The sequence below is a fragment of the Macaca mulatta genome, chromosome 12 (assembly GCF_049350105.2).
Source record: "Macaca mulatta isolate MMU2019108-1 chromosome 12, T2T-MMU8v2.0, whole genome shotgun sequence".
In the NCBI taxonomy this organism is placed as follows: domain Eukaryota; kingdom Metazoa; phylum Chordata; class Mammalia; order Primates; family Cercopithecidae; genus Macaca; species Macaca mulatta.
In genome coordinates, this window is record NC_133417.1 from 26,951,848 (window position 1) to 26,977,670 (window position 25,823).

At 37.9% G+C, this 25,823-nt stretch overlaps 1 protein-coding gene across 22 annotated transcripts in view; it reads right to left on the minus strand.

The window, feature by feature from the left end:
- Positions 1-25,823, minus strand: part of ZRANB3 (zinc finger RANBP2-type containing 3) — a 321,989-nt gene that overhangs the window by 141,553 nt on the left and 154,613 nt on the right. For 15 of the 22 annotated variants that reach the window (XM_077956903.1, XM_077956894.1, XM_077956902.1 and 12 more), the window contains 3 exons: positions 17,747-17,925; positions 14,259-14,490; positions 9,832-9,917 (listed from right to left, as the gene is read on the minus strand). In XM_077956903.1, coding sequence (XP_077813029.1) covers positions 9,832-9,917; positions 14,259-14,490; positions 17,747-17,925 — 497 coding nt within the window. The remainder of the gene's footprint in view (positions 1-9,831; positions 9,918-14,258; positions 14,491-17,746; positions 17,926-25,823) is intronic. The other 7 variants (XM_077956906.1, XM_077956909.1, XM_077956907.1 and 4 more) reach the window with 1 other exon arrangement.

The following is a 25,823-nucleotide window of genomic DNA, read 5'->3' on the forward strand; positions in this document are numbered from 1 at the left end:
GAAAACTCAAGTGAAGGCTGGACTATGTGTGTCTTGTTCCCTAATGCATATCTGATGGCTACCACATGGCTTAGCATATAAGAGGCGTCCTAAAATACTTTCAGAATGAATGGATAAATTCAAAATTAAACTGTACTCTAGATGCAGTCTAATCAATGAATGAAGTAGAACCATCCCTTACTCCAATTTAGCCTAAGGTTATTCAAAACTACAAATCTTTTAGAACTGAACTATTGATAAATAGGTGAGGGTTTCTCAAATCCCTTCCACACAAAGCTGACTTTCTAAATCTCAATGCAGAATACATATTCTATTAATATTTATCTAATTGTTTTTCAAACATATCTCTGCCATCCACTATATTAACCATTTCTCTCAGATTTGAACCATTTGCAAATGGAATAGACACAACTCTATTTAGTCATGGGTGAGAACATTAAATGCAACAATGCTGAGGACAAGGGAGGGACAGCACAATTCCATAAGAGACATTTTTTTAAAAATTTAATTTAACTTAGGCCAGGCGCGGTGGCTCACACCTATAATCCTAACACTTCGGGAGGCCGAGGCAGGTGGATCACGAGGTCAGGAGATCGAGACCATCGTGGCTAACATGTAAAACCCCGTCTCTACTAAAAATACAAAAATTTAGCCAGGCATGGTGGCACACGCCTGTAGTCCCAGCTACTCAGGAGGCTGAGGCAGGAGAATCACTTGAACCTGGGAGATGGAGGTTGTGTGCTGAGATCGCACCACTGCACTCCAGCCTGGGCGACAGAGCAAGATTCCATCTCAACAATAAATAAATAAATAAATAAATAAAATTTAATTTAATTTAATTTAAAGTTCCAGGATACATGTGCAGGATGTACAGGTTTGTTACACAGGTAAATGAGTGCCATGTGGTTTGCTGTACCTATCAACCCATCACCTAGGTATCAAGCCCTGCATGCATTAGCTATTTATCCTGATGCTCTCCCTCGAGACATTTCTTGAAGCTGACAATGAGCCATTAATTAACAATCTTTAGGTATGGCTATAAATACTTTTAATTTGTATTATCATGCAGCATTTTTCCTCTCATAAAAATTTAGACAACGAATTCTCCTTAGTGGTGGAACTGGTACAAAATATCAATGACAGAGAAGACCAAAAAAACTGATGAATCACACACCATTGGAAGAGGCTGGGTGCTGTGGCTCATGCCTGTAAATCCCAGCATTTTGGGAAGCTGAGGTGGGCGGATGGCTTGAGGTCCGGAGTTCAAGACCAGCTTGGCCAACATGGTGAAACTCTGTCTTCACTAAAAATACAAAAAATTGCCTGGTGTGGTGGCGCATGCCTGCAGTCCCAGCTATTTGGGAGGCTGAGGCAGAAGAATTGCTTGAACCCGGGAGGCGGAGGTTGCAGCAAGCAGAGATTGCACCACTGCACTCCAGCCCAGGCAAAAGAGCAAGACTCTGTCTCAAACAAAAGAAAACAACAAAAACAAAAATATAATATTAGGGAAGACCAATATGTCTTCCCACAGCATACTTTTTGAAGACAGCTGCTGATAACAGGATGCTTGGCTGGGTTATCTATATGTCCTCTTTTTCTATATAAAAGACTATTTATTAAAGTTGCCATTCCCTAAGTCTTCATTACTTCCAGGGGGAAAAAGAAAACATAAAAGAAAGTGAGATAGAGTAAGCCATTTAAACTTACCAAGTGCTTACAAAATGACAGAGGGGAACTGGGTGATCTCCAAAGTCTTTTAGTTTTAACAATTGATCATACAATGTGCTAATGGTTGACAACTGAATATGTTGCCTTCTCCAAATCATATTTGTATTTATAGCTTCCTCTAAATATAACCCTGTAAAGTGAATGATGTAAGGCATTTTGGATAAGAGATGTTCTGGCTGAGTAATACTTCTGCTGTCTGTCTCAAGTCAAACCAGGTAGTTGGTTACCTATACCCTGACTTCTCATCCCTGAACTACATTTGCAGTAGTACATTTCTGTTTGTCATTACTTAGGTATTTAATACACTTTATAAAAGCAAACCCCTTGCTGAAGCTTCACTTAACTTATTTTGAATACAGTCATGACATTTCAAATATAAAATATGGGTCTAGAACTGAATAACTAACCAAAATTTGCATTCTGCAAAATTATAGTGTGAAAATGACACCTTCACAGAATCAAAACATTATGGAAAAATATATAGCATTCCACAGACTAACTTAAAATGCCAGGAAGTGACTTGAGCTGAATTAGAGTCTATGGAACCATAGTGCTTTCAAGGTAAAGAAGTAAAGGAATAACATAAAACTTCTGAAATGGAACCTGAAAGAAAATGCCTTTTGAGAAGCATGATATTAATCTTGAAATGGCTTTCTCCAGAAAACAGAACATGTCCTCCACAATCATAAAGCATTTCACAGAGATGAATTTTAATCTCTTAATGAAACAGGGTAGGCATTAAGTAAGAAAGAGACAGGTGTACTGTCTCTTTCTATTGTCATATGACAAGTCCTAGTCATGAAACAGAAAAAAGAAATGCTTATTGACCACATAGGTTGTTCCAGACTCTAGAAGATAAATACTGATAAGTATGTTTGTTTTATGTCGGCAAACTTTTGGCATTTATAGTCTGCAAGAATTACGATTAAGAGCTTCCCAACAATACCCAGCACCATGAAAAAAAAAAAAAAAAAAGACCTATGATAGGAACAAAATGAATATTTAGAAATAATGTGCCAGGAACCATGGTTTTTGGCTATAAGCAACTGAAACTCTGAATCAAGACCGCTTAATAAAAAAAGGAATGTTTTACAACATGAATAAAAGGAATTCAGAGTCCAGAAAGGCTCTTGGATTGGTCAACTCTTGGATTCCTTGCACCTCTTCACTGTGCCATTAAAAAGCTTGCCTCATCTAAACCCGATACCCAACATGGTCAGAAGACAGCTACCAGCAGCAGGTAGGACAACATGCTTCTTTGTTCACATTCAGCTTAAGATGCTTATCTTTTCCTCCATCCTTGAAACAAAGCCCTTCTTCAGCATGCTTGGCACATGACCAACCCTAGACCACTAACAGTTGTCTGAAGAATATTATGTGCTAACTGGCTTAGAATGACCAGAATCCACCAGCGAAAAAGGATACAAAGTCAACTTTCCCAGAGTCCTATAGATTTGTATATATACCTGAAGTAAATCAGGAATCTGTTTGGAAGGAAGACGGGGTAGGCAACTTACAGTGTTTACTACATTTGTTACTGTTGATTTCCAAGTGGAGGGAAGGGATATTAATTTGTGGCACTGTAGCAAAATCATTATAGTCATTTCCATGTATTGTTAAAAAAAAAAAAACACTTGGTAAAGACTAAAGAGTTAGTACTTTGGTCAAACTGGCATCTAAATGGATTTATAGTTTAATCAGAACTGATGTTAGCAAATTAATTATGCCCCCAGTTACCAGAAAAACAACTAAGAACTTTGTGTCATAAAACTCTCTCAGTCCAAGTCACAAAACTATATTAACTTAAAATTCTTAATAGAAAGTAGCCAAATTATACTGGTTTGTCTATTTTTTTCTTTAAACAGAAGTAGTAAAATAAATGTAACAGTGTCAGTTATGTAAAAACTCCTCTTAGCATTTCACTTATAAGAAGAATCCCTATTTTGCTCATGATTTTTAAAGTCAATATGAAGAAACCAAACTTTAAGCTGGGAAAGATTACCCAAAGCACTTAGTTCAGCCCTTTTATTCCAGAAGCTCCAAATCTAAAGTATAAGAAATCCTTCTCCAAGATGATTGTGCTGCGTGTTTTTTAATACTATGTCAATTTTCAGAGCAATTTTAAGTTATATCTGAGTAACCCTATTAGTTTGACAACATCTGTGAATTTAGCAGATGAATAATGTTATTCATGTCAAGAAGTTACATGGATCTAGCATACAAAAAAAAACCCCAGATCTAGTATTCAATAATTGAATACACATTGGATATCATGTGCCAGGTGCCATGTTAGCCACTGGATATAGAATACTGGAAAAAACAAGTGTTCTGCCCTCAAAGAGCTTCTAGCTAGTAACTCACTCCAGTGAGGAACACAATGCAGGTCAAATTCCCTATCAAACTGATCACATGCCACTGCAAAGTGGTCTCTTGTTATAAATCTCCAGCCAGCTGGGTAATCACATTATGCTGAACAGTTAAACTAATAGCATGCAAAGTGGACTCCACAGTGCCCAGTGGCTTCTATAGAGAAGTCTCAGAGACTGTCAGTTGGGTCAGGGGCATCAGAGGTTACCATGTTGACAATTTCAAGGTATCTAGGGAAAATCAGTGTGTGTGTTTTACACATACACGTTTTAAAAAATACAAAAGATAACAAAATTTTCTGTAATTTCCTTTTCTTTCAACACTATATCTTAGAAATAAGTTGCATCAAGATTACACAGTATTCCATTGTATGGATGTACAATAATTTACAGTAAGTTCTCTACAACTAGTTGTTATCCAATCATGTATTATTTATTAAACATGCAATTTAAATTTTGCATATGTGCATATGTGTGTATGTGTATATCTATATGTTATGTATTTAATATGTGAACACACATGTATAAGAACATACATGAACAATTACATAAAATAGTATATATGAACAAGTATAGGATAAACTTAAATTTTAATTGCTAGGTTAAGTGTATGGGCTTTTCAATGTTTGGTAGCTATAGTGAAATTTCTATTAATAGATGGTATAGGTCAGGCAGGGTGGCTCATGACTGTAATTCCAGCACTTAAGTGTGCTGAGGTGGGAGGATCACTCGAGCTCAGAGTTCCAGACAAGCCTGGGCAATGCAGTGAGACCCCATCTCTACAAAAAATTTTTAAAAACTGCCAGGTGTGGTGGCTCACGCCTGTAATCCCAGCACTTTGGGAGGCCAAAGCGGGCAGATCACCTGAGGTCAGGAGTTTGAGACCAGCTTCACCAATGTGGTGAAACCCGTCTCTACTAAAAATACAAAAATTAGCTGGGTGTGGTGGCACATGCCTGTAATCCCAGCTACTTGGGAGGCTGAGGCAGGAGAATCGCTTGAACCCGGGAGGCAGAGGTTGCAGTGAGCCAAGATCATGCCACTGCACTCCAGCCTGGGTAACAGAGCAAGACTCTGTCTCAGAAACAACAACAACAACAACAACAACAACAAAAACACACACACAAAGAATTAGCCAGACATGGTGGATCCCTGTAGCCTCAGCTACTAGGGAGGCTGAGGTGGGAGGATCACTTGAGCCAAGTCAGCTGAGGCTGCAGTGAGCCATGACTGTGCCACTGCACTCCAACCTGAGTGACAAAGCAAGACCCTGTCTCAAAAAAACCCCCAAATAGATGGTATAGCCATTACATTCCTTTCAACAATGTAAGACAGTTCCTTTTTCTTCATATGCTCATTGATATACTGTTTTGTTAAACGTTATAATTTTTATAACTATAATAGTTAAAAATTTGTCTTACTATAGTTTCAATTTACATTTCTTTTATCAATTAGATTTATGCAGTCAAAACCTATTTGTATTTCCTTTTCTATCAATTATTTGTTTACATTTTTTGCACATTTTTCTCAGTCATTGAAATTAGCCTTCTCTTTAATTTGCAACACATAAATAATTTTTCCTTAATTAGAAATTTCTTTTTACTTTATATATATTTTCCAGAAGGGTGACACCTTTGAAATTCTTACACAATCAAATATATTCCTTTTTATGACTTCCCTACAACAAAGTTATAAAAGAAGTCCTCTGTTTTATTTAGGGTTTTATTTAATAATGTTTAAATATTTCACTCATCTGGAATTTATTTATCCTTCAGAAGGATACAAAAAAAAGTGCCAACACTGGTTACATGTGAAGGGAAATGGTTGGCTGAGAGACAAGAGTGGAAGAAACACTTACTTTTTACTTTTGTATAATGTACATGTAAATCTAGCCAATAAAAATAAACAATTTCTTTTTTTTTTTTTTTTTTTTTTTTTTGGAGACGGAGTCATGCTCTGTCACCCAGGCTGGAGTGCAGTGGCCAGATCTCAGCTCACTGCAAGCTCCGCCTCCCGGGTTCACGCCATTCTCCTGCCTCAGCCTCCCGAGTAGCTGGGACTACAGGCGCCCACAACCGCGCCCGGCTAATTTTTTATATTTTTAGTAGAGACGGGGTTTCACCGTGGTCCCGATCTCCTGACCTTGTGATCCGCCCGCCTCGGCCTCCCAAAGTGCTGGGATTACAGGCGTGAGCCACCGCGCCCGGCCAAAAATAAACAATTTCAAAAGAAGAGGGGAAAGAATCCCTTTCCCTTTTTTTCTTTAAGACAGAGTCTTGCTCTTGTCACCCAGGCTGGAGGGCAACAGTGCAATTTTGGCTCACTACAACCTCCACCTCCTGGGTTCTAGCGATTCTCCTGCCTCAGCCTCCTAAGTAGCTGGGATTACAGGTGCCCACCACCACACCCAGTTAATTTTTGTATTTTTTTTAGAGACGGGGTTTCACCATGTTGGCCAAACTGGTCTCGAACTCCTGACCTCAGGTGATCCACCCGGCTCGGCCTCTCAAAGTGCTGGGATTACAACAGGCATGAGCCGCTGTGTTGGGCCCCCTTTTTATACTCTAGTTTTTCATAACTTTCTTGACAATTGTTGCTTATTTATTTTTTCAAATAATATTCAGAATCAATTTTCTGGATCTACAAGGAGAATATTCTTATTTGAATATATTATATCTACAAATAAATTCAGAAAAAAGTAAAATCTTGGCTGGGTGTGGTAGCTCACGCCTATAATCCCAGCACTTTGGGAGGCCGAAGTGGGCAGATCATGAGGTCAGGAGTTCAAGACCAGCCTGGCCAACATGGTGAAACCCCCGTCTCTACTAAAAATACAAAAATTAGCCAGGTGTGGTGGCACGCGCCTGATTTTAGTGTTTCATGTGGTAGTTGTTTTGGGATTGAAAGACACCCATAAACATATACACACATATATATGTAAAGACACACTTATACATATATACCCTAAATTTATTAAAAACTGTAATCAAGGGTAAATGTTGGCTGGGTGTGGTAGCTCACGCCTGTAATCCCAGCACTTTGGGAGGTTGTGGCAGCTGGATCACCTGAGGTCAGGAATTCGAGACCAGCCTGGCCAATATGTGAAACCCTGTCTCTACTAAACATACAAAACAAAACAAAACAAACAAACAAAAATTAGCGCACGGCTGTAGTCCCAGCTACTCGGAGGCTGAAGCAGGAGAATTGCTTGAACCTAGGAGGCGGAGGTTGCAGTGAGCCATGATCGTGCCACTGCACTCCAGCCTGGGCGACAGAGTGAGACTCCGTCTCAAAAAAAACAAAACAAACAAAAAAAAACCCCAAAAATACGGGGAGGGTAAATGCTATATTTTACCTAAGGACTTCCCAGCACGTATAGAGATGATGAGGTTTCTCTTTGTCATTATTAATATGGCGAATTATATTGATATGTTTCTTAATATTCAACTTTCCTTGAATTCCTAATGTGAAAGTCATTTGCATATAATCAATATATTAGGTTTTTAATGAGTTTCTGGATTTCATTAATCTATTAATATTGAGGATTTCTGCATTTGTAGACTCGTTTTCATTTTTGTGCTATCTTGTCTGATTTTGGTATTAAGTGTTTGACTTCATAGAAACAATTTAGAAGAATTTTATCTTTGTACTTTGGAGCTCTTTAAAAAGCATCAGAAAACCATGACCATGTGGTGTTATTTAAAGGAATTATAAAAAAAAAATGCATTGGGAAAAAACCATGAGAGACTCATATCACATACAAAGAGATTATTTTTGTAATATATAAAGATATTCAGCATATCAAGAAAAAAGCCAATACATTTAGAAGACAGGGCAAGCAGCACACACAGACAACTGACAGAAAAAAAGTACAAGTAACACGTATGTGTGAAAAAAAATGCTCAAATGCATTTAATGACATAATGGACAAATGTGTATTAAAGCTACTATCAGTTCACATTGGCCAAGAATAAAATAATTTATATTTCACTATGTTTGAAAGGTATGGAAAAAGAAACAATCTGGCATAGGGCTGGTAGAAATATAAAAAGCTGTGTCTTCCATGGAGCATGATTTGGAAAAATCTAATAATATAAAAATGCACATGCCCTTTAAACTAGCAATTTCACTTCTATAACTTTATCTTAAGATTTTTTCCCCTATGTATATGGCATGAAATATGAAAATAGCTAACAACTATCGAGTACTCCCTACGTATGGTCACTGTTCAAGCACTTTATAAATATTAGGTAATATAAGTCTCATAATAACTCTCCAAGGCAGGCATAATACTTTGCCATTTTTTTTGAGCTGAAGAAACTGAGGTATGAGGAGATAAAGTTACTTTTCTAAAATGAAGCATTCCACAATAGTAGATGTGAAAATAAAACACAAGTGGTCTAGCTCTAAATTTCCATGTTCTTCAGAACTATAAAATACTACCTCTCAACATGTGCAAAGATATTCACTGCTGCATTGTATGCATAGCTATATACTATAAATGTCCACTAAGAGTAGACTGCATAAATAAATTCTAAACGGTATAATAGATGCAGCATTTAAAATGAATATCAGGCTGGGCGTGGTGGCTCATGCCTGTAATCCCAGCACTTCGGGAGGCCAAGGCAGGCGAATCACCTGAGGTCAGGAGTTCGAGACCAGCCTGGCCAACATGGTGAAACCCCATCTCTAGTAAAAATAACAAAAATTAGCCGGGCATGGTGGTGCATGCCTGTAATCTCAGCTACTCAGGAGGCTGAGGCAGGAGAACTGCTTGAACATCAGAAGCAGAGGTTGCAGTGAGCCGAGATTATACCACTGCACTCCATTCAGCCTGCGCAACAGAGAGAGACTCCGTCTGAAAAAAATACTATAAAATAAAATAAAATGAATATCAAAGCTCTTTGAGTAACTGATATGGAAAGATCTACAATACATACTAGATGAAGAAAGCGAGCTGCAGAATAATACACAAATTGTGCTATATATGTTGAAATAAAATGAAGTAATATTATACACATATAATCATGTTTTGTATTATACATGCTTGCTCACCCAAAGAGTATCTTCAGAAGGATACAAAAGAAAGTGCCAACAATGGTTACACGCGAAGGGAAATGGTTGGCTGAGAGACAAGAGTGGAAGAAACACTTTTTACTTTTGTATAATGTACATGTAAATGTAGCCAATAAAAATAAACAATTTCAAAAATAAAAAGTAGAAAGCAAAAAATAAAAATAAAGGAAGACTTTGCCATTATCTATTACTTTTATTTATTTTACATATAGTTCATCCACCTATACATAATAATCCACCAATTGCCGGGCGCGGTGGCTCAAGCCTGTAATCCCAGCACTTTGGGAGGCCGAGACGGGTGGATCACGAAGTCAGGAGATCAAGACCATCCTGGCTAACACGGTGAAACCCCATCTCTACTAAAAAAACACAAAAAACCAGCCGGGCAAGGTGGCGGGCGCCTGTAGTCCCAGCTACTCGGGAGGCTGAGGCAGGAGAATGGCGTAAACCCAGGAGCCGGAGCTTGCAGTGAGCTGAGATCCGGCCACTGTACTCCAGCCTGGGCAACAGAGCGAGACTCCGTCTCAAAAAAAAAAAAAAATCCACCAATTATTTCATAGCTACCACAAATTTGTAAAACACTGGAATAAAGAATGATTAATAAAGCAATGTTCACAGTAAATATGTAAGGAAAAAGCTTATGGAAAATAGTTTGTCTTACCTGATGCGTGCATTACAGTATCTTTTTGCATAGTCGGTCCATCTTCCAAATTTTTGTGGAAAGAGAGCTTCAATCTGCATGAAAAGCTGTAACAATACAGGTGTTCATAATATGTTGTAATATTTTCAAGTAAATTATTATTACAATGATAAAACCATTTAACAAAATAGTAGGAAGTATAAAAGAAAATCCAACTCTTTCTTTCTCAAGTCCTCTCCCTTTTATTCATCGGGGTAATCGTCATGTGTTGTATAAATACACATTTTTCTATGTTGATATAAGCATACATTTATTCACATAAAGAGGATCATATCACATATATTGTTACACAACTAGAATTTTGTCCCATAAAACATGTCTCAGACACTTTTAAAGTACACGTGTCTATTTTTATTTAGTTTTAAAGCCTTATATAAACAATATAATAATAATGCACTATTTAAAAACTGAATGGCATTCTCAGCAAACTATCGCAAGAACAGAAAACCAAACACCGCATTTTCCCACTCATAGGTGGCAATTGAACAATGAGTTCATTTGGACACAGGAAGGGGAACATCACACACCGGGGACTGTTGTGGTGTGGGGGGAGGGGGGAGGGGGGAGGGATAGCATTAGGAGATATACCTAATGTAAATGACGAGTTAATGGGTGCAGCACACCAACATGGCACATGTATACATATGTAACAAACCTGCATCTTGTGCACATGTACCCTAGCACAAAAAGTATAAAAAAACAAAAACAAAAACAAAAACAAAACTGAATAGCAACCCATTATGATGTAGATGTACTGTAAAATATTTAAACAGACTCCTGATATTGGACATATAGGCTATTTCCAGCATTTTATTTATTTGTTTTTGAGACAGAGTCTCGCTCTGTCGCTCAGGCTGGAGTGCAGCGGCGCAATCTCGGCTCACTGCAAGCTCCGCCTCCAGGGTTCACGCCATTCTCTCACCTCAGTCTCCCGAGTAGCTGGGACTACAGGTGACCACTCCCACGCCCGGCTAATTTTGTTTTTGCATTTTTAGTAGAGACGGGGTTTCACCTTATTGGCCAGGATGATCTCGGTCTCCTGACCTCGTGATCCACCCGCCTCGGCCTCCCAAAGTGCTGGGATTACAGGTATAAGCCACCACGCCCGGCCTATTTCTAGCTTTTATGAAGTTACTAATACTAACAACTTCATAAACTTTGTGTGTGTGTGTGTGTGTGTGTGTGTATATATATATATATGAATATATAGGTGTAGTATATCTATTAATCATCTATCCATTCATCCATCCATTCATTCATCCATCCATTTGCATTTCTATTAGAGGTGATGTAGGATTATATTTAGAAATGGAATAGCTGATTCTAAGGTATATACTGTTTTAAAGTTTGATAATGTTACCATGTTGCCCAGTAAGATTATCCCAATTTACACTCCCATCAATAGTATCATGAAACATTTTCATTTTTACAACTCTGATAGGCTGCACAGAGTACTGTCTCATTATTTTAATATATTTTTTAAAACCAACAGCTTTATTGTGACATGTAATTCATATACTATTCAAACTTTTAAAGAACATAATTCAGTGGCTTTCACAGTACTTTTCACAGTACACAGTTGTGCACCAATCATGACTAATTCTATAATATTTTTATCATCCCCCCAAAAACCTCCATACCCGTTAGTAGCCACTGCCTATTCCTCCTCTCTTCTAATTCTGCCACCTACTAATCCACTTTCGGTCTCTATGACTTGGCCTATTCTGGGCATTTCATATAAATAGAATCATACAATATGCAGCCTTTTGTATCTGGCTTATTTCACCCAGCATAGTGCTTTCAAAGTTAATTCATGTTATAGCATATATAGTATTTCATTCCTCTTTAGGTCCAAATAATTCCATTGTATGGCTATATCACATTTGTTTATACATTCATCAATTGATGAGTATTTTACTTGTTCCCACTTTTTGAATATCATGAATAATGCTACTATGTAACTATACACATGAGTATATAATTTCTGGTGAGAACTTGTTTTCAGTTCTCTTGGGTATACACCTAAGAATAAAATTATTGGGTGATACAGTAACGTTTTAAGTAACTCCTAAATTTTTCTAAAGTGACTTCAGTGCTTTATGTCCGTTTAATATGACAACATATTCAGAAATAACCAATGGGCCAAAGAAGAAATCACAAAGGAAATTAGAAAACACTTTGAGATAAGGGAAATTGAGAACACAACATACCAAAACATGAGTTGCAGCAAAAATAGTGCTAAGAGGGAAATTAATAGTTGCATATGCCTATGTTAAACAAGAAGAACTCAAATCAATAACCTGATTTTTCACCTTAACACACTGGAAAAGTAAGGGCAAACAACACACAGCAAATGGAAGGAAGGTCACAATAAAGATTAGAGTGGAAATAGACTGGGCGCGGTGGCTCAAACCTGTAATCCCAGCCCTTTGGGAGGCTAAGATGGGTAGATCACTTGAGGCCAGGAGTTTGAAAGCAGACTGGCCAACATGGTAAAATCCAGTCTCTACTAAAAATACAAAAATGTGCCAGGCGTGGTGGCACGCACCTGTAATCCTAGCTACTCGGGAGGCTGAGGTGGAAGAACTGCTTGAACCTGGGAGGTGGAGGTTGCTGTGAGCTGAGATCATGCCACTGCACTCCAGCCTGGGCAACAGAGTGAGACTCTGTCTTAAAAAAAAAAGAAAGAAAGAAAGAAAGAAAGAAAAACAAAATGAGAGAACTCACACTTCCTAATTTCAAAACTCCTAACTTAGAATTTCAAATTTTATATTATTTTTCTTAAAAAAAATCCCAAACACAAATTGTACAATCATTAGGACTCACAAAATTGGTATTTACCCTTGGTTTGAATAGTGGCTACCATAGGTGAAGAGTGAAAAGTAATGACATGTGATAAGAGTAGGATGTAAGAGCCACTGTTGTATTGTCAATGTTCTATTTCTTATGCTCGATAATAAGTAGATGAGTATTTATTTTGTTATCATCATTTAAAATGTATGGTTTTTTTTTTTTTTTTGAGACAGAGTCTCACTCTGTTGCTCAGGCTGGAGTGCAATGGTCAGATCTCAGCTCACCGCAACCTTGGCCTCCTAGGTTCAAGTGATTCTCTTGCCTCAGCCTCCCGGGTAGCTGGAACTACAGGCCAGGCCACCATGCCCAGCTAATTTTGTATTTTTAGTAAAGATGGGGTTTCACCAATGCTGGCCAGGCTGGTCTTGAACTTCTGGCCTCAAGTGATCCACTCGCCTCAGCTTCCCAAAGTGCTGGGATTACAGGCATGAGTTACTGAGTCCAGCCTACTCACTGGACTCAGTAGGACTGAGTATCTTGAAGGATATGTTTCATGATTTTTTTTTAAAGGATATAATCACCCCTATTATTCAATGACATAATTTGGGGACATATGTCAATTACTTGGAGCCACAGCACTGTCAGTGGGTATCCAAGAGAAAAAACTGTAAAAGGTAAAATTAAACATTTTATCATCACTATCTATGTACTTTTATATGTATCTCACAAGATTTCCAGGATAGAATTGAAAGTAGAGCTTAGGTAATACTGTTAGACAGGCAATGATAATAGCTGTCACCCAGGCTTGGCTCAAAAATTAACATAATATTGGCTACCATATGTTGAGTGACTATGTGACAAGGCACAGGGTGAGGTACTTTCAAAGCAGTATTACCTTTAATTCTCCCAGCAACCCTACAAGACAACCCATGTTTTTCCATGATTCAGTGTTCATTAGTAAACAGAATTTCCTTAAGGAACACTAAAACTTACAGACATTTCTTCTATCATGTCTTCTTCTTAACTCTTTAACCACTCCATGTACTACCCATCTCTTAGAGTAGCAAAAGCTAAATGGGATATCAAATGCATGCCTTATTCTTTCATTCTAGGCAGATACCTTATCTGGTCTGCACATAAGCTTTAGTTTCTCTTTACTTTCCCAAATGTGAATCTTAAAGTGAAAGAACAGAGAAGAAGTTCTGCAATGCAATGTAAAAGAAATAAGGTAGATTCAATCCCAATCCTAAGCAGCTTATAATGTAAAATAGATAGGATAAATGAAGATTAAGACCATAGAAGAACCTCAGGAACACATTGTGAAGAATATTATACAGTTGTACTATGTATGGAAGCCTTATCATAAAGATAAAAGCTGTTTTTTATACACACCTACAAGCCTGGCTAAAGTTTAAATGTAAATAGATTAAAATAGCCATGATAAAACATACGTACTATCTAGAAATTCCCAATGTACTCCTCTAGCATTTGAGGCATCTAATTTGAAATCAAAAATTGCAAAACAGGTGGTTAATTCAATATCCCTCCTACCTCCCTTCTCTTCTTTTAAGTTCAGAGTATAAGGATTGTAATACCTCTTCAGGCCTTCCTAAAGCTGGTGTTCCTGTAAGAAGAATGGCTCGTCTGGCTTTCTGTACTACTGGCAATAAAATCCTGCTGCGAGTTGCATTTCTGGATTTCATGTAGTGTGATTCATCCACTATAACTACTTTGAAGTTCTGGTTATTCAGTGCATCTATCAAAGTCTCTGCATCTGCGGTTAAGAGACCATAACCCAGAACTGTCACTTTACTGGTCGATATTCTCCTAGAAAAGAAAATCCATGTACTTAAAAAATATCTCAGTAATGACGTTATCATAAACAATACAACTCTATTGTGAAAAAACACACAGGAGAAGAAAGCAGAATAGAGGAAAAATAAAAGGAGATGGTACTATTACTGAAACTCTTAAGATTTCACAATCCTCAAATCTAATAAAACAGGATCCAAAATTTACAGTCTTGCATAACCAAAACCAAAGTTTTAGTCAAATGATCTTTGAAAGATTTTGACATCCAACAAGTCACATTACGTTCTGACAATATTTGCTTCTGTGTACCTAGGATCACGCATAAAATGGATAATTAAATACTAGTTGACTCTTAATGAAACCTTCACACAAATAAGATAGCAGTTTTTCAATCCAGATGCTACTGGTATTTTGAGCAGGACTAAGTGAAGCTCTGCGGTGCACTGAACAGCCCCTCCTGCTCAAAATACCAGTAGCAGAACAGACGTACAGGGCTGTTGAGTGCATTGCAGAGCTTCACTTCCTGGTCCTATCCATTAAGGGACAGTGGACAAGTCACTGTGACAACAAAAAAGTTCCTGGACCTAAGGTGATGAAGTGTGAAGTGTGGTTAGAAGAGGCGGGTACCACCTCACATCAAGAGCCATTGAGCTAAAATGATCCCTGATCTTCAAATTTCTATAATTCACACATCTGTAATATTCTTTATCTTGCTGTCAATAAATTATTCATTTACATATTTATGTCTGTTACCATATCATGAGATTGGTAAGGGCAGGGAATGTGTCTTACTCATCTTTTAGTAGTATTCATATACAGTGCTATGATCCCAAATAAAGTTTGTAGAATGAAATAGACAAATAAATTCATTAATACTAAGACATATCACTTTTGCATTTTCTATATCACCAGAAAAAAATACAGGACAGAGCCAGTCTTCTGCAATTCTCTGTCCTCTAACAGAAAAGGTAGAGGTCCTAAGCAGCCAGAACCACTAGGGAAACTGCATTTTAAGCCCTGGATTAATCTACTTAATACAGAGACCTATAATTTTCTTGTTTTTTTTTGAGACAGAATCTCGCTCTGTCGCCCAGGCTGGAGTGCAGTGGTGCTATCTCGGCTCACCGCAAGCTCTCTCTCGGCTCATCGCAAGCTCCGCCTCCCGGGTTCATGCCATTCTCCTGCCTCAGCCTCCCGAGTAGCTGGGATTACAGGCGTCCGCCACCATACCTGGCTAATTTTTTGTATTTTTAGTAGAGACGGGGTTTCATTGTGTTAGCCGGGATGGTCTAGATTTCTGACCTCGTGATCCACCCACCTTGGCCTCCCAAAATGCTGGGATTACAGGCGTAAGCCACTGCGCCTGGCCGAGACCTATAATTTTCTCACTGTATTCAAACACCAGGAAGAGCCTGAAGAAGAAAAGTACTGGATTAATTACTATTACTATCTAACTTAGGTATATTGAGCGCAACATATAGGAGACAATGGCTTCAAAGGCCACTGCAGCAGTCTGTAGCTTCTGTCCTACCATGTCTTGACTAGTAAACAGTCCAAGCATAACTGATATAAGCCAGAAGGAAAGTATAGGTATTTGTGGTGGACATATTGGTATACACCTAAACCTGTTTCTTTAAGTACCTGGAAGACCCTGGGTAGTTTTCTGTCCTTAACTAACATCCTCCAGGAAACTTCTACTCTGGAGTTGTAGATATATCTAACATATCCCAAATACAATTCAAATAAAAATATTATCCACCATTTAACTGCAAGAGTATATTTTCAAAATAATATAAAAACTAGCCCTAGTAGCTATAAAAGATGACAGAAGAGTCATTTTAAGAAAATTTAAATATGAACATTTAAATAAGGTATATCAGCCAGGTGCAGTGGCTCACGCCTGTAATCCCAGCACTTTGGGAGGCCAAGGTGGGCGGATCACATGAGGTCAGGAGTTTGAGACCAGCCTGACCAACATGGTAAAACCCCGTCTCTACTAAAAATTAAAAAAGTCAGCCAGGCGTGGTTGGTGGTGCCTGTAATCCCAGCTACTTAGGAGGCTGAGGTAGGAGAATCCCTTGAACCCAGGAGGCAGAGGTTGTAGTGAGTCAACATGGTGCCACTGTATTCCAGCCTGGGCGACAGAGTGAGATGTCACCTCCAAAAAAAAAAAAAAAGTAATTAATTACATTAAATAAATAAGGTATAACTAACATGATGGTTTTGGAGGTCTTCAAAAATTCTACATTCTCTAAATTTGTAAGTCTTTTCAATTTCATGTGGTTTTATTGGAGAGATTTATTTATCATGATTAGAATAAGATAGCAATTTTTTCATTTTAATCATGCAAATAGAGTTCAGATTTTCTTGGGCCCATAAAGATACATTCCACTGAATTAGCACTGCAAAGTTGAAAGTGAAAAGGCCCTCCATACATTTTGTGCTTCCTCCTTCCACATTCATAAGACAACTTTATTTTTACATATACCTTTTATGTTAATAGTCTTAGAGAATAAAATACAGTACAATAATACCAAAATTAAAAAATCTAAGTATTAACAGATATTTATTTCAGTAGATGTACTGCTTTTTATTTAAGGTTCAGAAATAGATAACTTTGAACCTCCAGAGAAATAATTTGTATGAATCACCTACACATTCCATGTAACAGCTCATCAATATTCAAACTGGTTGTCTTATTCTAATGGCTAGAAAGCAAAATGAGGAAAAAAATACTAACAACACTATAACAGATTTTAGAGTGAGAGCCTCCAATAAACACAAAGCAAATATTTTCAAGATATAAAATATTAAAATTATAAATAAGGAAAATCAAACTTACTAATGAGTCATACACAAAACTTGCATATTAATTAACAAATTGGAAAGCAAAATCTACTAAAGTTGCTGACAATAAAAGATCACAAAGCTTCAAGTCAATCAATGAAAAGTTGTGAGATTTATTTTTGAACCTTAAGATAGTTTCAAATATGTTTAAGGTACATATAAAGTGTATATATATATATATCTTTAAAAGTATACATATTTTACTTTTACTTTAAAAATGTACCATAAAGGAACTTAGAAATAAAATATACTGTTGGGTTTTAGAAAATAATTCATATTTTAAAATGTAAAATAAAATTATCCATACTACTTATTCCACTTCTAAATTATGATCTATAGGTGATATTGCATTCTAAAACATGAATACATACCAGGTACACACAAGGAAGACTTTTTTTCTTAAAGATTAAAAAGTGGTTCTTACCTAACATCAGTTTTATTCTGAATAACATTGATTTCTTCTGGACTTAGCTCTGGGATCCATTTTTCAATTTCTTCTGTCCAAGGGTACCTCAGAGACGAAGGGACCACTATTAACAGAGGCCATTCCTCTTTATAGAAGTAAGCAATTCCAATTGCCTGGATTGTCTTTCCTAGACCCATCTAAATTAAAAAAATAAATAAATGCTAATTAATAATAAAGCCTAAAATATTTTAAAAGAAAATATTTATCAAACGTTTTATTTAAGAGTATTATTAGCTGGATGTGATGGCTCATGGCTGTAATCCCAGCACTTTGGGAGGCTGACATAGGTGGATCGCTTGAGCCCAGGAGTTCAAGACCAGCCTGGCCAACATGGTGAAACCCTGTCTCTATTTTTAAAAAGTACAAAAAATTAGCTGGGCGTGGCAGCACACACCTGTAGTTCCAGCTACTTGGAGGCTGAGGCAGAAGGATTGCTTGAACCCAGGAGGTTGAGGCTACAGTGAGCCTAGACTAAACCACTACACTCCAGCCTGGGTGACAGAGCAAGACTGTCTTAAAAAAAATGTATTATCAAAATAATTTTCCAATGTAAAATTAGTTGGATTATACAGTTAATAAAAAGTTTGATATTATAAGGACCTGTAAAATTCATTAAGCAAATCATATTATGTTCAAATTATTCATGATTGAACTTAAAGAGACAAAATTACTCCTAAGGTTAAATATTAGTTATGTTGATTTTATATAATTAGTTTTATAAAATGTATGTAACCATTTATAGTCTCTCCTCTTAGACAATAGTAAATGTCTTAACAGCACAAAACCATGTTATTTCAAAACTAGAGTAAATCCTGAATGAGGCACATTTTATAAAACAAGCAGACACAGAGAAGTTAAATTATTTAAATCACAGCTGGCTGATGCAAAACTAGTATAAGATCCCAGGTCTCAGGTGTCTTCCCACTTGATTTGTATCCACACTGTCACACTGCCTGACTTCTAAGCTGTTCCAATTTAAAAAGTAGTCACTTAGTGAATATTTATAGTGTTTTTGTTCAAAATAGCCAGAAACTGGATACAACTCAAATGTACTTCACCTGTGCATGAATAATCAAATGATGTCATATTCATACAATGGAGTACTATTCAGTAATAAAAAAAGAATGAACTCACGCTCTACACAACATGAATAGATCTAAAATGCATTTTGGTAAGGGAAAGAAGCCAGATTCAAAATCTACATACTAAATGATTCCATTTATATGTCTCATTCTGGAAAAGGTAAAAAAAAGGGAGCCATAGCAGATCAGTGGTTGCCAGCGGCTGGAGGTAGGGGAGGGGAATAGCATGAGGGAACTTTTGGGGATGGAGTCAGTCTATACCTTGATGTTAGCGGCTGTTACATAACCATATGCATTTTTTAGAACTCACAGAATTGTACACTAAAAATGGGTAAATTTACTTAAAAGTGCGAATTATACCTCAATAATCCTTACCTTTTTAGTAGTTACTATGGCAAACAATGGGAAAGAGAGACTAAATGACAAGCCCTGTTTACCAGACTATACAAACAGAAAAAAGAAAAACACAGGAACTGAAAACAAAGAGTTTAAAATGAATTTTAAGTGCTGAGCAAAACTAAAGAAATGAGAAAAGGGCAGATATTAGACTTTTAAGTTTCCACTGAGAAAACTTTATTTTGTTCATGTATTTTTCTTTCAACTGCTCCCGTTAACAACAAAAAAGCAACCTTAGAATAATTCATGCAAAGTTATATTTATACATTCATGGGATAATAACTAGTATGTTTCGTGTCTTCAAAGCCCTCCAATTTTCATACCTGAAGCCACTCAAACATCACTGGATTCTGGGACCAACTTGGTTCCAATACAGCAGAACTTTAACAATTACAGATCTTTTTTTCTTTTTTTGGACGGAGTTTTGCTCTTGTTGCCCAGGCTGGAGTGCAATAGCGCGATCTCAGCTCACAGCAACCTCCACCTCCTGGGTTCAAGCCATTCTCCTACCTCAGCCTCTGGAGTAGCTGAAGTGGCATGAGCCACCATGCTCAGCTAATTTTGTATTTTTAGTAGAGATGGGGTTTCTCCATGTTGGTCAGGCTGGTCTCGAACTCCTGACCTCAGGTGATCCGCCCACCTCAGCCTCCCAAAGTGCTGGGATTGCAGGTGTGAGCCACCACGCCCAGCCAACAATTACAGCTCTTTACCTGGCTAGAGTTCTTCAGTGTGTTACTTCCCCGCCTCAACAACTCTGCCAAAAACAGACTTCCAGGAATTGAGGCTTGGCCCTATTTTTTTTGTGTGGACAATACCACTAACTTTGTGCTATGGTTAGGGGTCTCTGGTTTCATTTCCTGCCATGGTTTCATAACACATTTTCTTAATTTCAATTTATCTGCAAATAGGATCTGTTTTGCTTCCCCGATTATCTGGAAAGTAGAATTCTCTCTCTGCAACCCAGATTCTATCACTAGAACCTCAGCTGCTTGCTGCTAAATTTACTTGGTGTCAGTCACCTGTCTATCTATACATTTTGCACTTCATGTATGACTAACAGTGTTCTGTGTTGGCTTGCCAGGCAACTCTCTCTCAAAGCCCGCCACTCCTCAAAATTTCCTAATCTTGTCTACTGAGATCAGGTGTGTAAGCCTTCAATAGGATAAGTAGAATTGGGACTTGAAACAATAGGTAGAATTAAAAAAAACAATGAAATTTCAGTTAGATAGAAGGAATAAGGTGAAGAGATACATCGTCCAACAGGGTAACTATAGTTAATAACAACATACTACATTCTTAAAAATTGCAAAGAGAGTAGATTTTAAGCCGTTCCCATCACAAAAAAGCATGTGAAGTAATGCATATGTTAATTAACTCAATGTAGCCATTCTACAATGTATACATATTTCAAAACAACATATTATACACCATAAATATATAATTTTTATTTGTCAAATATTTTTAAAGAAAAAAATAAGAAAAATAAGTTTTAGGTTGAGGACAGGCGAAGAAAAGGGAAACTAGCCTGAGTATGGGTAAGAATAATCCTGATATGTTGGGAAGCTAATTTGATTAGAAGTTTGAATATTTTTGTCTTCTAGTTCTCTAATTTTGTATTCTTGTATCTAATCTATTAAATCTACTAGAATTAACTCCAGATGTTATTTTTCAATTCAAAAATGTCCACTAGAATCTGTTTTTGGTATTGTTATTGTTCTAACATGTTAAAAATTCTTGATTTTTGTTTGTTTGTTTTGTTTGTTTGTTTTTTGAGATAGGGTCTTGCTGTGGCTGGAGGGCAGTGGCGTAATCATGGCTCACTGCAGCCTCGATCTGGGCTCAAGCAATCCTGCTAGCTCAGCCTCCTGGGTAGCCAGGACTCCAGGCATGTGCCACCATAACCAGCTTTTTTCTTTTTTTTTTTTTGGTACTTTTTGGCCAGGCTGGTCTTGAACTCCTGAGCTCAAGCAATTCACCTGCTTTAGCCTTCCAAAGTGCTGGGATTACAGGCAAGAGCCACCATGCCTGTCACCAAGGGTGGAGTACAGTGGCATGATCTTGGCTCACTGCAACCACCTCTACCTCCTGGGTTCAAGCGATTCTCATTCTTAGTCGCCTGAGTACCTGGGGACTACAGGCGAGTGCCATCACACCTGGCTAGTTTTTGTTATTTTTAGGAGAGACAGGGTTTTTTTGTTTGTTTGTTTGTTTTGTTTTCTTGAGACGGAGTCTTGCTCTGTCGCCTAGGCTGAAGTGCAGTGGCACAATCTCGGCTCACTGCAACCTCTGCCTCCTGGGTTCAAGCGATTCTCCTGCCTCAGACTCCTCCTGAGTAGCTGGGATTATAGGTGCATGACACCACTCCGCGCTAACTTTCGTATTTTTAGTAGAGACGCGGTTTCGCCATGTTGGCCAGACTGGTCTCGAACTCCTGACCTCAGGTGATCCACCCGCCTCGGCCTCCCAAAGTGTTGGGATTACAGGCATGAGCCACTGCGCCTGGCCAGGACAGGGTTTTGCCGTGTTGATCCGGTTGGTCTCGAATTCTTGACTTCAAGTGATCTGCTTCCCTCGGCCTCCCAAAGTGCTAGGATTGCAGGTGTGTGCCACCATGCCTAACCAAAAAAATAAGTTATTTTAAAGTCTCTCTCTGATAACAACATCTGATCTCGTGTGGGCTCTATTTCCTTTTCTTTTTGGTATCAGTTTTCCAGGATCCCTCATATTTTCTGATTTAACACCAGATATCATGGGTAAAAAATTCACAGAAGCTCTGGGTAGTATTATCTTCTCCCAAGAGGTGTTAGGTTTTTGTTAGGGCAGGCAAATTGAGTAACAGCAAATACCTCATTCCTTTTAAGACTTGGTTTTAGGCTTTTAAAGGGCAAGTTTATTCAGTGTTGCCCTTATTCCCAGCGCTTGGTATTTATTATAAAAGATGGCCCTTCGGGGGGTCAACAGAAGCCAAGGCAAGATACTTGTAAACAATCTCTCACCTCAACAAGGCTCAACCCCATCTGTGTCTACTTAGTATCACAATACTGCTAAAATCTTGGCTTAGTTTTTATCCTTCCCAACTCTGTATTTCTTCTGGGTTTCTTGGGATCTCATTCTGTGCATATATAGTTTAGGAAATAGCCAAAGACTTAAGGCTAATGTGTATGCACATTTTCTTTATAATTATCTCAAGTTTCCTCCTCTCTGAGATTTTTATCTTCATATCTAGGTGGCACACTGCCTAGTTTGGGAAGTAGACAGAATAGTCTCTGACAGAAACAAGTAGAAGCAGCCTGTTTTACTTATGTTGTTTAAGGCTTAAGGAAGATAAATAACTGAATATTCAGTGACGAATTTAGGTAGCTGAAAAGGAAAAAACAAATTTTGGGTGCAAAGAATGTATTATTTTTGTTAGGTTTTCAAAATTCTAAATATTTTCTTCAAGTTCCCAGCTATCATATCATCCTCTTTCCTGATAAACTAAAAGAAAAAAAAAAAAGACTGCCATTTAAGAACTATTAAACATAAAACATTAAGTAATAGGAATTAAGAAATAGGAAGTCATTTTAAAAAGAAAAAAATTTCTCAAGTCAAGCAGTCTTCAGTATAACTCATGGAAGGATTGGTCTTACAAAGATGATGTGTTGAATGTAAGAATAAGCAATGGAAGCAAACAGGATAAAAGGATAAAATAGTCTCACTCAATTTTTGATGTTTACATGCAAGCCCTCTTACCCTTCTTCTCCAATTGGGTACAAGCAGATACGAAAGTGTGGGTGATATTTTCTTTGGCACTGGTGGGAAATACAAACTATTCAAGCCCCGGCCCACATGGTAAGAACCCTCACCTTAACCCTACCCCATAAGCTCAATAACAGGCTATGCTTGTCTCTTCTCCTTGTTTTTTTTTTCAAGTCATTTTTATATCTACTTGTGAGCCTGCCCGCCTCGTCTCAGAAAGACTTGTTATGTCAGTAATAAACTCTTTCATACCCGCTTCATGTCTGGGTAGCTTCATCAGCCTAGACATCCAAACGAAATTTTGAGTGGAAAGGTTCATTGCACTTCTTCAGGGTGACCATGATAAAGGGAAAGCCATCTTTCAATATACGTTAATCAACTGGCATTGTGATTTTTATAAAAGAATTTCCTTTGGCTTTGTTAGCTAGAGTAAAAAAATCTCAGGATTTGATCAACTTGCCATCACTGAAAATAATAAATTTCTTGGTTGGGTACGGTAGCTCACATCTGTAATCCCAACATTTTGGGAGGCTGAGGCAGGAGGACTGCTTGAGGCCAGGAGTTCAAGACCAGTTTGGGCAACAGAGTGAGACTCTGTCTCTATAAAAAAAATTAATAATTCCCAGGTGTGGCGGCATGTGCCTGCAGTCCAATTAATGGGAAAGCTAAGGTGAGAGGACTGCTTGAGTCCAGGAGGTTGAAGTTGCAGTGTGCCTACCATGTCACTGCACTCCAGCCTGGGCGACAGAATGAGACCCTGAAAAAACGAAAGGGAAAGGGAAGGGAAATTTCTTAATCTACCCATTTCCTAATCTACTTGAAGATCATACCCTATGGTATTAGGACTGACACTGACACTCAGTTTTTGTCCAGCTATCTTTCCTGGTAACAACTCCCAACTTCTTATTCAGCATCTCTTTAGTTTAAAGATTATGCAGTGAAATGACTAAAAGTGATTCTCAGAAATCAGAAACACATTTATCAACACAAAGTGAAACATTTGGGTACTATCTTTCTTAGGTATTTGTTTTTGGTTGTTCATTTTTGGGCATGGTGAAGTAGGAAATAAAGTTTGATGGAACAAACTAGAAAAAGACATCGTTCTAAATTAGAAAACAAAAGTATATTGGCATAATCTCATATTCCCATTAAAGAAAGGAATAATACATAGAATAACTCAGTTCTAAATAAAATTTGTAAAAGGACCACCTTTTAAAATAAACTTTTAAGGCCAGGCGCGGTGGCTCACGCCTGTAATCCCAGCACTTTGGGAAGCTGAGGTGGGTAGATCACCTGAGGTCAGGAGTTCGAGACTAACCTGGCCAAAATGATGAAACCCCGTCTCTACAAAAAATATAAAAAAATTAGCCCGGCATAGTGGCACACACCTGTAGTCCCAGCTACTCGGGAGGCTGAGGCAGAAGAATTGCTTGAACAGGGGATGGGGAGGATGCAGTGAGCTGAGATCATGCGTTTGTACTCCAGCCTGGGTGACAAGAGCAAAACTCCATTTCAAAAATAAAGAAATGAATACATAGATAAAATAAAATAAACACTGGCCGGGTGCAGCTCACGCCTGTATCCCAGCACTTTGGGAGGCCGAGGTGGACAGATCACGAGGTCAGGAGATTGAGACCATCATGGCTAACATGGTGAAACCCCGTTTCTACTAAAAAATAGAAAAAATTAGCCAGGTGTGGTGATGGGCGCCTGTAGTCCCAGCTACTTGGGAGGTTGAGGCAGGAGAATGGCGTGAATCCAGGAGGCAGAGCTTGCAGTGAGCTGAGATCACGCCACTGCCCTCCTGCCTGGGTGACACAGCGAGACTCTGTCTCAAAAATAAAATAAAAAATAAATAAACTTTTAAAACATGTACTTAGATTTTCGGTTTTTGTTTTTGTTTTGAGATAGGCTCTCACTGTCACCCAGGTTGGAGTGCAGTGGCCTGATCACAGCTCACTGTAATCTCAAACTCCTGGGCTCAAGTGGTTCTCCCACCTCAGCCTCCTGAGTAGCTGAGACTACAGGTGCACACCACCATGCCTGGGTTTTTTCTTTTTGTTTGTTTCTTTGTTTGTTTGCTTTTATGTAGAGATGGCAGGGGGAGTCTCACTTTGTTGTCCAGGCTTCTCTTGAACTCCTGGCTCAACCAATCCTCCTGCCTTGGCCTCCCAAAGTGCTGAGATTACAGGCATGAGCCACAGCACTTGGCCAGATTTCAGTATTTTGAAAAGAACTGAAAACAGCATAGCATTCAATTATAAAAGCAACAACACACTTGAAGTAATTTAGACACACAGGAATAACTACACTCAACATGTGGTTCAAAGCCCTGGCTCTAACAACAATAGAATTTGTTAATGTGGAACTCTTCAGTGTTTCATCACCATTAAGGCTAAATCAATGATTAAGAATCAAAGTCTTGACTAAACAATAGTACAAATGTCCAGGTGCTACATAAGAATTACATAGAATACATTAACCTCAAGAACACATTTTGTCAATGTGTTCAAAATTGTAAATCACCGTTAGGAGAATAATTTTAGGTTTCCTGAATGTTTTATTCTATGAAATTATTGAGAGCAATTAAATAACAATGATCCTGATACATAAAATTTCAGTTTCACTTTTTAATACTGTGATTACTTTTATAAAGCAATTTTTATTCCTATGCATTAAAAAGTGCCCATTGATTGACATTTCTCAAAACTAAAAACTTTTCCAGTTTTAATGTTATAAATGGCTTGTTCCTTTGAGGGCAGAGATGTAGATTTGTCTTTAAAATAGGTGTCCTGTTTGTTCTAAAAGAGTTGCCTTGG